At 39.0% G+C, this 13,077-nt stretch overlaps 1 protein-coding gene across 1 annotated transcript in view; it reads right to left on the bottom strand.

Moving 5' to 3' along the window:
- The window catches only part of LOC119414728 (epidermal growth factor receptor substrate 15-like 1), a 17,819-nt gene that overhangs the window by 2,114 nt on the left and 2,628 nt on the right, over positions 1 to 13,077 (bottom strand). The window contains exons 10-23 of the mRNA XM_037681833.1: positions 12,307 to 12,464; positions 10,571 to 10,724; positions 10,287 to 10,349; positions 9,203 to 9,288; positions 8,951 to 9,023; positions 7,943 to 8,104; positions 7,316 to 7,513; positions 4,648 to 4,827; positions 3,940 to 4,048; positions 3,297 to 3,436; positions 3,012 to 3,072; positions 1,683 to 1,768; positions 1,435 to 1,501; positions 62 to 195 (exon numbers count right to left, since the gene is read on the bottom strand). Of these exons, the coding sequence (XP_037537761.1) occupies positions 62 to 195; positions 1,435 to 1,501; positions 1,683 to 1,768; positions 3,012 to 3,072; positions 3,297 to 3,436; positions 3,940 to 4,048; positions 4,648 to 4,827; positions 7,316 to 7,513; positions 7,943 to 8,104; positions 8,951 to 9,023; positions 9,203 to 9,288; positions 10,287 to 10,349; positions 10,571 to 10,724; positions 12,307 to 12,464 (1,671 nt within the window). The remainder of the gene's footprint in view (positions 1 to 61; positions 196 to 1,434; positions 1,502 to 1,682; positions 1,769 to 3,011; positions 3,073 to 3,296; positions 3,437 to 3,939; positions 4,049 to 4,647; positions 4,828 to 7,315; positions 7,514 to 7,942; positions 8,105 to 8,950; positions 9,024 to 9,202; positions 9,289 to 10,286; positions 10,350 to 10,570; positions 10,725 to 12,306; positions 12,465 to 13,077) is intronic.

The raw sequence follows: 13,077 nt of genomic DNA, 5'->3' as shown, positions 1-13,077 counted from the left end.
AGCAGCTCATGCAGACGAAGATATTTGACCCAGCAGAAAACCGAGGGCGGACTACACTTACAGAGCCAAACTCTGCAAAACCCACAGGACAGTCTTTGGATGCTTTACTCGAGTGTGTTGTAACTAAAGAGTCTGCACCGACTGCAGAAGAGCAAACTCCCTGAAGTGGCTCTGATACACACAAACTGAGCATATGCCAGAAAAGATCAACATTTAAACAAAAAACATTAACACCATGGGAGAGGACAAAAAAAGCTCAATGTAGTATCTTCCCTTCAGATCCAAAAAGTTCACCCCCCACCCCTTGGGAAAATCCATTCACACTTAAAAGGCGAGTGGGTAATACTGTGCCACTCACAGGAAGCGAACAGCTTCAAGCTCGCAGCATGCAGAGTCCCGTAGTCACTCAGGGGAAAGCGATAATGGTTCAAAAAAATGGTGTTAACCACATTTTTTAAATAAAGTTCTGCTCACTGATGCGTTGATGCTTAAACATGCACGGTGTTGCATTTTTGGAACATATGATTGTAAAAAACAGACACACCCTTGTATACTGTAAGCTGTGAACGCATTTCCAATAAATTTCTCCTCCTTTCCCTCAAACAGGTCAGTTACCTTTAAAAAAAAAAACCAAACAAACAAAAAAAAAACCCTAGAGAGCTCAGCTGTGTGGTGTTTACCCGTCATTTGTCTAATTTAACATCTGTTACAAAACCAAACCAGTGTCGTAGCTGTAAACAAATGTTGCTGCAACACAACTGAAGGCAAACAGCTAAATTACAGCCCCTAAGAGGACCAGGATTAGTTGCGCAACAGTCTCTGCGATGAAGATATTTAGAACAGTTTATGAATTTAGGAGTGGGCTTCTCACTTCCCCTTTACATACGAGGCACATAACTAGAACAAGCTCGCTGGCAAACCGTGGCGACTCATCTCTACCCTGTTGTGTGTGGTAAAGCAAAGGGGAACACCAGCTTTCTCAGGCTGTGGCTTCTGCTTAAAGAATAAGTGCAAGGTCACAACGGAAGGGCAAGGCCTGGGAAAGGTCTGTAGGTGTTGTGTGACTTCACATGCACACAAAAAGCAAGATAAACACAAGGCTAGATGCACAGAAAAGCAACAGAAAGATAAGTCTCTTCCCACTGCAGGCAAATATAACTTTACTTGCACAGGCTACCAGCAGAAGACATTTAAAATAAAATATCCTAATAATATCAACAGGGTCAGAGCATGCTGTGAACCTCTAGTATCGTTATATCTTTGTCAACCACCTTCCTGTTTACAAAATCAGAAGAAGAAATGACTATCCCTTCAATCTCATAGCTTATTGAGGAAGATGGGATTTTTTTCCCTGCATGACATGAGGGCATAAAATATGTAGTATATACACACACAAATACACGCTCATATGCAAATGCGCGTTTAGTTAGAGATTACCATAAGGGGGCGCCGGCCGGTTAGGCACATTTTTCTTTGCTGGGACCACAGGATTGTCGGACTTCTGCTCACATAAAGAAAAAGAAAAACAGTGAACGAAATTACAAGTGCTGCAAAACTGAAGAGAAAAAAAAAATAGAAATCATCCAAAATGGAAGTTAAATTTACAACAGAGCGTGACAGCTTCAGTGAACCGCTCTGCTTTATGGTACGACTGATTCACTGCCCGAGCATCCACAGCTTACCTTTGACATCTTACTAAAGTCAGCAAATCCACCTCCCCTGCCTCCAAAGGAACTGCTCCCGAAGGGGTCCGTTTTTCCAAATAAATCTGTGACAAAAGTACACCGAAATACATCTGGAACATTTGGATACACACACGAAGCGAGCCAAGAATTGTAATGAAGTTTAGCCCCCAAAACCACATGTCAAAATTATCTCTGCGCTTTGCTTATTCTGAAGGGGCCTGCGCGCTATTTTCAGAGCACGGAACGTGGCATGACCGTTTAATTTTCCATAACATTTTTGCGAAAACCTGTAAAGCAAGGGTTTTTGTTTAACCTGATGTATGCATCTGATCAGCTAATTAAAGGCGTCAGTTGGAGCACTGTTCACCAGAACTGGGCCTGGGTTGTGTGGTGCGCCGCTAAATAAAATAAAAAACAGAAAACTGCAGATGGCTGTAGTGAAAAAACAAAACATTGTAAGAGAATATGTTTGTTGTATGTGTGCAGCCACAAAAGACCCCATTCATGTGCAGTGCGCGGTGTTTTGATTTACGCGCGGTAACTCGGCTCGGGGCTACAGTCGCCTCTGTGTTCTGCTGAAGCGTGCGCCGTTTGAACAGATCATCAAGCAGCAACTTAAAGCGACTTCCGCTGCGAACGAGGCGCAGCAGTTCAATGGCAGCAGATATAAAGAGGACAGAGGCAGGAGTGAGCTGCTCAAAGTGGCAATGTACACTAGAAGTGAATGACCAGCAGTCAGAGTTTCTGTTATGTTTGGCTTCGGCGTGCCTCCTGTTTTTCCAGGGTAAGAGGGGGGTGGGGGAGTATTTTTAGTTGGCCAGTAGTTAAATGCAAAGGTGCTGGACTAAAAATAACCCAAAACCACAGGAAAAATTGAAGCCAGATAGAGTAAAAATGGTTTGCCCCTCATGTCCCCAATCCCAAAAATAAAAACCCAAATCTACACGTCACTGAGAACGACCGAGATGGGTTTTTATCAAAACAGCCTTCTCTCATCTTTAGAAGTCCGTTTATAAAACATGGATGGAAAGTTTGCTATTGGGAATTCAAGAAATAAAATGCATTTGAGCTTTTATTTGACAAAGTGATGTGGCATGACGTCACCGCGCACGTCACTATAACATCATCCCACTTTTCCTCCACGAGTCCAGGAAATATACCTTTGATTTAAAAAAAAGCTTGCTGGGAAATAAATCTTAGAAATGTTTAGCTATTTGTTTTGGCAGAGTTACTTTGGGGGTATTTGTGAGAATTAGAAAAAGGCTTCTGTTAGATGTAATTTTGCTATATGTAGTGAAAATAAATGATAGTTGGTCAAAACTTTACCTGAATCCTTTGGTTTTGGGCTGCTTGGTTTGAAGCGGTCAGCACTGCTGAAGGAACTTGGCTAAAGGAAAAAAATAAATAATAATAATAATAAAACAAGTGATTCTAAAGTAGCTTCAAGTGTACACAAAATCTCTTTTACTCTAAAAAGTAAAACGAAAATGTGATTCCGTCAGCAGATTTTCATTGTTTTTACTTTCGCAGAGTTTTTGTTTACACACACAGGTCTTCATGTAAAAGAACAGACATTAGCATCACAAATACATGCAAAAATGGGTTTCATACCTTGGCTGGGGGCGGAGGTTTCCTGCCAAAAGTGTCTGCAGATCCAAACAGGTTTGGCTTGTCGGTCATCTTAAAAAAATCGTCAGATGAGGTACCTTTGAAGGGATCGTTTTCTTTGAAAGGATCTTCTCCAAATGGGTCTGAAGGGGGAAAAAAGACAAGGCCATCATCTTTTACAAATAATGCTTTTCCATTTAGTGTAAGACGACACCAGAAAGGACCTGTTCACGTTTGTTGCTACAGCCCGTCTTTAGCTAGACCATAATAGGATTCCAACTACCGGATAACATTAAATAATTCTCTCAGTGGGCATTGAAGACATTTTCACTCCAACCACCTTCAGAGGTGGCCTGGACTCTTTTGTATCCACATGTTTAGCAGGACAGAAGTCCTCACTGTGGGACCTCCAATTAAAGTGAGGTGACGCCTCACAGACAGCAGAGCAAACATCCCGTGGTTAAAAAAAGTCTGCTCACCTGAGCTCAGTTACAATAATTAAACAGCGACCCTTGGAAATATTCAGAAAAACAATTTTGTAAAACCAAATGCAAACAGGTCCAAAGTTAAGGCTGACAAAAACCAAACGATTTGTGTCCTCACAGAGACAAATAAATAAATACTAATTTAAAGAATGTCTTCAAACCTTTCAAGAGGTTTGACTTGAAGGGGTCTTCTGTCTGGAAAGGGTCTGCTGGAGACTCCTTAGCACTGCTGTTGTTGAACATGGCTATCCTGGACTTGAAAGAGTTATCCTGATGAACAAAAACCAAAATGCATGTGTAAAATCAAGATAAAAATACATTTTCAGTTACTTTGATGCAGCAAAAGGAAGAACTGAAAAGACTATAAGCATTTTGTATGCAGGCAGGAATATACTGAGGTTCAACAGATTATCCAGAAATGACCTTAGTGAGTACAAGTTCTGGGACAAAACTCGTGAGCACATCTACTTCAACGAAAAATGGCTGAAGTCAAAAATCAAATATACAGAAAAACCAAACACAAAAATAAAAACATTTAATAAAGACAAAGTAGAAAATACATTTGAAAAGTCATGACAGCAGCACACAATATTAACACGACTTTTTGTACTAAAACTCAAAACCAAACACCCCTTTAAGACAAATATTGCAAGATTTTTCTATTTTTTTGTATAATCTATTTTGACAGTTTAAAAAAATGGCCAAAAGTGCAATTTAGAGCTAAATAGGATGAAAAGATCTGTGGATGACCTTAAACATGGTTTTTAAGAGACTAATAATTTTATTTGCGCCACCAGCTGAAGAAAACAGAAGCCGTCTTTGGGTTTCTAACTATTGTTTGTGTCAAGAGAAAATGTGTTGGTGCGCACTTCGAGGTTCCTCACCGCACTTCTGAAACCTCCATTTTCCCTCTCAGCGAACCCTTCGCTCAAGTCTGGCAGATTGCTCAAGTTCCCTCTGCTGATTTCGCTCAAGGCGTTATTGTACTGTTCAATCGTTTTGCTCAGTTCCTTTTGATTGTCCTGGATCAATGACAGCTTGCTGCGAGCCTGGAAACATAAAAACATTCAATAAGTTACAATTTCTTTAATGGACTTTTACCTCTGAAAAGTGCCCATGCAGCTAATGTTGGCACACTATGCTATAATTCTTATTTAATAAAATAAGAATTCTCAATTAGAAAAGCTATTTATAAAGTGAATATTTGCATTTATCTTTTTTTTTTTTTTTTTGTAAAATAAATCTGACTGTTCCACCTCTGTTACCATAAAAAACAAGCTCCTCAACAGATAAATGAATCAGCTCTTTAGCAAACTGTTAAGCTGAAACAAAAAGGGACCTTAAACGCTGTGATGCAACAACTTTTAGCACATTGTGTACTGCACATCCTAAATACGGCTGAGAACTACAAGCAATACATCCAAGTGTTGCGTTATTAAAAAAATACAATTTCAAATTTCACAGATAAACAATAAACAAGCACCCTCTCTGACTTTATAGTCCGATTTTAGCCTAAAACGGGCCCATATCCTGTTATTATCCGAGGCCTCATGTATAAGAGTGCACAGCTTTCATATTAAAAGTTGGCATAAAGACCAAAATGTTAAAGTGTGTAGTACACACAAAAATATTCAGATTTATAAAACAAACAAAAATGTTTCCATGCACGTTTCCTTCATACATCCCAATTTATGAGAAATAAAGTGCAGCTGTATGTGCTACTAGGACTACTCCAAACCTCATAAATTAATACACAAAATAGTATAAATACATGTCAGTCTTCCAACATGCGTCCATATAACACAACAGCAAAAGCAAAAAGAAAAACTTTTATCGAATGTGTAATAGATGTACTAGTGGAAAGCAAAGTGGTAAAATTCTATTTGGTAGTCATTCCTCTGGGGTTAGAAACAAAATAAGAAAAATAAAAAAAGAGTTGCAAATGCTGTTAATGATGCAGCCATCCTGGTCCTTGCCTGAAATTGTAAAAAGTAGTATGACATCAAAGTTGATGTAAAAAAAAAAAAAAAGGAGTTGAGTCAGTAAATCGATGCAATCCCTCAAGACATGCTCCCTTCCAATTTGTCTATTGGCAATGGCCTTCATCAGCCCCAAAGCTGCCATTCCACAGTTGCGCACGACTTTATGCAGCTACGTAAGGCCATGTGCGATCGTCCGCACCTTGTCGACCTTAGGAATCATCACGCGTAGGGGTGCAGAAAAAAAATAAATAAACTGATTTTACTGCATATCGCATTACGTGTCCGCTCGGCTGCCGTAGAATTTTGGACATGTAGGCCACCGTACAGCAAGCTAGTTAGCCAGCTCCCTTTATCTGAATGGAGCCTGCTAGCATGGAGGTGGGGGATAGCGCGATTCAACCCGCTCCTTCGTCTTTCAAAACCATGATCATCAGGTGTGAAATGCTCACAACTGTGAAGTCGCACATGCGCACTACAGGTGGTGCAGTCAAAAGTTTTTCTGCACTAACAATTTTGGCTATAATAAATGGCAGACAGCAGAGTGTTTTTGTGCTACTCATCTTTTTCCAGCATGTAGGAGCAAAACTCCAGTTACAAGGAGATGCTAGTGTATTCACCAGCTTGTGGTAAATGATCATGCAGATGCTGCATGCATTAGGGTTGCCAGATAAATTTTAAATGTCTTATTTACCCCCTCCTTTTCTGTGCACGTTCAACAAACAACACACACCTCATCTTAGAATATCTTTACTCAGCGCATGTGGAAGTTTAGGTCAAAATACTATAATTTTAAAGCGGCAGTACTATAGTTCATAATTTCTTATCTGGCAACCTAACTGACATCGAAACTACAGCGTTTTCTGTAAACTTGCTCACTTTTTGTTTATTACCTCCAACAAACATTGAAAAAACATTGTTTCCAGAGGTTGTTCTCTCTCACTTTGACTTGGTCATTTTAAAAAGTAGCTCACATACTGAAAAAGTGTGGGCACCCCCGTTTTCGACAATTTACATGCATTTTATGCACCTCATAAGAGTGCTGTCACCAAAGTGCATGCGGCCGTAGGTCTCTCTTGTAAATGAGTCGACTCGACTCAATGAGACTAACCTGTATTAATAAAGGTTGAATGAACATCACCGAGTGACAAAAATATATGAATTTTACAGTTTACATTAGATTTAGGTTGCTTTGATCCTTTATGAGGCGTGCTACGTATGAGGTTAAAGATGGTTCAGTTTCATTGTTTGGCTTTAAACCGTAAATGCTCAAACTCATGAGAAAACGTGTGCAAATGCCCTCAAGTTCAGAAAATCAAATGGAGTCAAATTTATTTAGACTGAGGCGAGTTTCAGTACTTTCTAGTTTGGTCTTTGTAGTTCGTTGAAAACGTTTGCGTGGTGGTTCGAACATTCTCACGTCAGGTAAAAACTTTGTACACATTTAGACACTTTCAAGCAGCGTTTTCATACATCTTGTGTGTGTGGAACTTGGCCCATGCAACCTTTTTGCGTCATTCATGCATGACGCCCTGAACGTCTGTCTAAATGCTCTTACCTGGTTGATTTCTTCCTGGGTGGTTTGGAGCGATTTGACAATGCCGTCCAGCTGGGCGCGACCGGAGAGCAACCTTTGCTCCAGCTGGGACTCCTCGTCCTGCAGCCGGCTCAGATCCGCCTTGGTGCAGCTCAGCTCGTCTTCCTGACTGCGGAGGTTTGTCTCTTTAGTGCGGATCTGGCCCTGCAAAGATGAAATCTAGAGAGCAGAATAAAAAGTAGAGAATTATTTGCATGGACTGTAAAAGCTTGATCTTGTGCATTCTTCTCAGTTACATTTAGTTTGAATCATTTAATGAAATTATACTTTTTAAAGGTTTAGTATCAAGAACTAATCAACTGCTCTTGAATTAAACAAACCATTGATTGACAAGCTTGATCTTTTTTGATTGTCTTCTTTTTTTGAGAGTCTAATTAAAACAAATTTAAAGCACAGATGATTCTGGTGTACTTATGGCTGGACTACAATCATACTTATACCAAAATATTACCTGACGAGAACAAGGAAGTCCCTCTAAAGTAGAATGACAACTGCATATGATTTTCTATTTCATCAGAAGCAAAGTCCCAAATTTAGAAATATTTATGGTTTTAATAAAGAGCCGATTTAAAAAGTCCCATTTCTAACCTGCTGGCTCTCTTCCTGGCACTTCTGCTTCACTTCGTTCAACATTCCTTCCAGTTTGGAACGCTGCAGGTCCATCTCGTCCAGACGTACCTGGGCATCCTGCTTCTGGGAGTCCATGTTGTGCAAACTGTTCTGCTCCCTTTCCAAGTCACTCTGTACATCCTGAGTCCAGACCCGGCACACAGAATGCAGATTAGTCGCCTTCCTGACGGAGTTCTTAAGCTCACGTAAATGTGCATCTTACAAGGATCCAGCAAGTTTCAGTCAGTTACGACTTTTTAAAAACCCTTTAAACACCGTTACAATTCTATTTTAAAACATATAGGAATTACGTCATTTTGAAAGGTAACATGATTTAATTTAATTATTCAAGTAACGAGTTTCATTGCCTTTCAGTCTAATTCAAATTCCATCCACAGCGTTTAAACAATGGCAACAAATTAGCTTTAAGGGCAGAGCAACCAGATTCTTCCACGGCGGAGGCTGAAATTCAAATAAATTCATTTTCCAAATGGCTGCAGCATGATGGGCCTTTTACTGTAGTTACCGTGAAATAACACCTGAAACCCTCAGACAGAACTATAACACAGACAAATGAATACCAACAGCATCGAAGGAAAAAGGTTGTTAGAGGAAACAATGAATGAACAAACTTAGAAATTTAGAAAGTCGTTAAATGTATTTAAGACCAGAAGTAAAAAAAAAAAAACCCGGACATATTCAACAGCTTTTAAAGCCTAAAGTTAAGATTATTAACATAAACCCACACAGACCCTGTTTCGGTGGGATTCGTGACTCCTGGCATTTGACAGAATCTACTTTTGTTAACACCCGCTCCGTCGTGTCCTTGCGTTCTTATAATATCTGACTTAACAGAAGACTTAAAAATATATGTTACCTCACATTTACCTTGATTTTATTTGCTTTTATAATGTGTGTGAATGCTTTTGTACAGTGCCCAAAGACAACTTCTTTTGTGACTTGATGTGATTTAAATAAACAATTTACCTGAAGATCAGTGTTTTTTTGTCTAATTGCTTCTTCTTGCTGCTTAATCTCTTGCTCCAGGAAGAATTTTTCCCTACGGAAGAATACAATTAAAAAAAGATTAATTAAATCAGATTATTTGTTTTTATGAAAAGGCATTGACAGAGCTATTGTAGTATGAAAGTTAAACGGATTTGATTGTTAACATCACTTCAGCATCCGCTCATTTTTCAACATTGCCACTATCATGCAACTCGGTGTGAAGGTGCTTACCGCTGCAGCTGAGCTATTTCCTGGCTGAGGTCATCCAGCTCTTTGACGCCTGTCAGCTCGACCGACCCGATGGAGCTGATGCTGTCCTGAGGCGAGAGATGTTGAGACGAATGCGTGAGAAAAAAAAACAAAGATGGCTTGAAAATGCAGCAACATTAATATTAACAATAAGAGTGATGAACAGAATGAATGCAGCTAAAGACGTGAAAGATTGTTAACACACACGTGGAGAGAGAACAAATCAAGAAGGGACATGAGTGGAATGAAGAGGAAAAGATGAGCTCACTGCTGTTTGTTTCTAAGAAAACAAAAGTCTAAAGAAGGAAACTCAAACATCACGCAGCTAAGGAGCGAGCAGGAGCGAGCAGGAGCGAGCAGGAGCGAGCAGGAGAGGCAGACGATGCACGAGTGACAAAAAATGTAAAGTAATACAATAAAAAACAGTAATTCTGCACTAGATTAGAGTCAATATGTACAAAAATGAAGACGTCTGAACAAATCAAGAAGGCTATTCTAAATTTATTTTAATCTGAAATTAGCAAACAACCCACAAAAATAATTTTTGAAGAGCTTCAGGTTGAACTTGAAAGGGTGAGATTTAGTGCAAGAGTTTGTATAAGCAGTACCAAATCGATTTTTTTTTGTGTAAATGTGTTGGATTTCCCTAAGTAGTCTTGATAAACAAGTTATTCAATAATGACAACTTTATAGTAGTAGCCATTTTAAAATAAAGCTGTGCAACTCATTATATTTAAACTTTGTTTCTCTTCCAAAAAAGATGAGTGACTTTCTTTTGAGAAAATAAAAACAAATCAAGCTGAAGGCTTTGTTTTAATTATTTTTAAGATTCAGACAGATCCTTGGTTTTAATGGTCAAGCTATATTTGCCTTTTGCCCTCAAGGGTAAATATGTGACACTACCCATTTTACAAAAAAACTGCTTTAAACAAATTTACCAGAGCTAGAGTAACATCAGCTGGTGTGACAGGTGGTAACTGGCAGTTTCTGATCTCAGCATCAAACCAGGACACAGAATGAGATGGAACAACAGCGCCACCTGGTGAATTTCATTTTCACTACTCACTCTGCGATTATTAGATGTTGAAGCAAAGTCTGGTCTCACAGAAAAATGAAGCCCCAAATAACTCTGGTAGACAGGACAGAAAAAGGCTCAAAGAACACAAGAATAAAAAAAATAGTTTTGCACTAGAAGACAAGAGAGCAGGAAGGCAAAGTTTCCATTTTTAAACATAATTGCAGAGAAATGAAGACTTAAAGTTCAGATGCCAGCAACTCATTTCACTAACAAGAAAAGGAGTTTAATTTCAGAAAACAAAAGAGCAGAGGCAAGATGAAGCCAGGACTCACGGTGCCTGAAGTCCTTTCTGATGGGGGAATCATATCTGGAGTGAGAGAGGAGGGTGGGTCTACGCCTTTGTTCACCTTCTGTTGGATTAGATGCATGGCTAGCGCAAACTGTTCTGGAGTCAGCTTGCCCGTCTGCTTTGTGTCAGCCAGACCCCTATGGAAAAAACAAAAGTGTCCTATTAGAAAGGAAAACACTATGACTTTTCAGGAAACTGTACTTGCAAGTCTCGAGAAGAAAACGCCCCAAGTTAAAATATGGATCCCCACAGCTGGTGCAACTCATTTAAAACCAGTTCAGATGTGCATTCCTTGCTCTGGTCTATCATCCATCCATATTTCTTGCCCACTTCTTTTTTCTGGGTCATGGAGGAGTTTGTGCTCATGTCCATAAGTCACTTAGGAGAGGCGGGGGGACACGCTGGACAGGTCTCCAGTCCATCACAGGGACACATAAAGACAACCATTCACACTCACCCACAACTAGGGACAATTTAGAGTTGCCATTCAACCTAACATGCATGTTTTGAGTCTGTGGAAGGAAACCAAAGTACCTGGAGAAAACCCACATGTGCACAGGGAGAACATGCAAACTCCACACAGAAAGGCCCCAGTTCGGGAGGCGATCTTGTGACCTTCTCGCTGTGAGGAGATGGCTCAACCACCCCTACCCTGGTCTAAAACAAACTATAAAGATTTTTAACAATTAGATTTTTTTTCTGTTCAGACTACTTATTATGAGAAATTCAAGTCAGAACTACCGGTAATAAAAAAAGGACAATAATATTTTCAGTCTTTATAACCCATTGTCTCTCGGTGCTTCAAGCCTGACTGCAAACTAAGACATTTTGCTCTGAAACAGAATCTGAACAAAGAATGTAATGTGATCCAAAACATCCGATCATAACAGGACATTTAGTTCCACATATGCTTTGTATTCATAAAAGCAGAAAAATCAGACCCATTTCTTGTTTAATATGTAAAGTTCACAAAAGATTTTATGGAATTCTGACACTAAAGAGCGCCTCTGAACTAGTGGACGTCTGGAGGACTTAAAAATGTAGACTTCTTGTCAAAAATTAAACAGTGAAAAACTATTTCACAAAAAGCAAAACAATACAAATAAAAAAAGCAAATGCATTGTAAATACAAAACTAAACATTCAAACTAATAAAAACATACTTCTATGATACAATGAAGTCACAAATATGCAGTGGTGTATGGAAATTCAGTACACCTTTATAATAAGGGCTTATAATTGGCTAGTAAATAGTTAATAATAGTTAATAAAGTAGTAGTAAATGGAGCTGTAAACACAAAATAAACCACAACATAAAGTTAGTGCATCAGAAAACAAAAACATTGACGTCTCTTGCCAAATAGAGCTTGCTTCGACGTATAAACAGTTTCTTATAACCAATTTATAAATGCTTATTACTGTTTTATTAAGTGTTTACAAACTCATGATTAGCGTGTTGATAAATCAGTAAAAAACCCTTTATTAAAAAATACCTTTATTGTAAAGTAAGATAAAAACTGCAGCAATTGTGCTTTAAAATAATGGCTGCCATTTGTGATGCATTAGCATCTAAAGTGGCTTTCTTCAAAATTCTTCTAGTTTATTCGATGAGTTCATGTGTTGCTTCAAGCGGCAGTAATCTGAGGACTTTTGGTCACAATGATTAAAGAGTTGCCACCAGTTGTGAGAACGTTTAAACGTGAATGAACGGTCGACTCACCATATCTGAGCCAGCATTGTCTGAGAGAGGTTGGACTGCATGAAGATCTCGATGATGTCAGTTCCTGTGATGAAGCCATTACTGCTGACATCCGTTTTCTTGAAAAGGTCGTTATATTTTTCTCTGTCAGCCACCGGTACCACCCAGTTCACCGCTGGCTGGAGGGCACACACACACACACACACAAAAAAAACCTTTACGGGTTGAATTAGTTTACATAAGCTTTGAATTACATGAAGACTCCTCCATTGACTTTCATCTGATTTCATTTTTTAATTTACCCTTTATTTATCCAGGTAGTCTCATTGAGCCACGATAACTCATTTTCAAGAGAGACCTGTTTAGGGAGCAGATGGTGGGGGTTAAGGGCCTTGCTCAGGGGCCCAGAGGTAATTTAGGTAACACAATCATACATTTGTGCTCCCTTTAAAGGAAACTTGTTTCTCCACAAAGTCACGGGTGAAAAATCCCAGCAGCCATATCAAAGTAAAGACAAACAAGCTGCCCCGTACACAATGCCTCAAGAATGTCGCTAAACAAGTCCTGCCATTAGCAACTGTTAATACATAGAATACCAAAACTCGCTCAGCCCTTGCAACACTTGGGACCAAAGAGCATAAATAAGATGATTTTTCCTACAGAACTGTTTTTTTTCCATTTGCATGCCTTACATGTTCCTCTATTTAACATTTAATGTAAGTATATATATATATATATATATATAAGTATATATATATATATATATATATATATATATATATATAATATATA

The sequence above is a fragment of the Nematolebias whitei genome, chromosome 9 (assembly GCF_014905685.2).
Source record: "Nematolebias whitei isolate Nwh7 chromosome 9, NemWhi1, whole genome shotgun sequence".
Classification (NCBI taxonomy): domain Eukaryota; kingdom Metazoa; phylum Chordata; class Actinopteri; order Cyprinodontiformes; family Rivulidae; genus Nematolebias; species Nematolebias whitei.
Note: the sequence above shows the minus strand (reverse complement) of the source record. Positions and strands in the feature narration are given on the sequence as shown.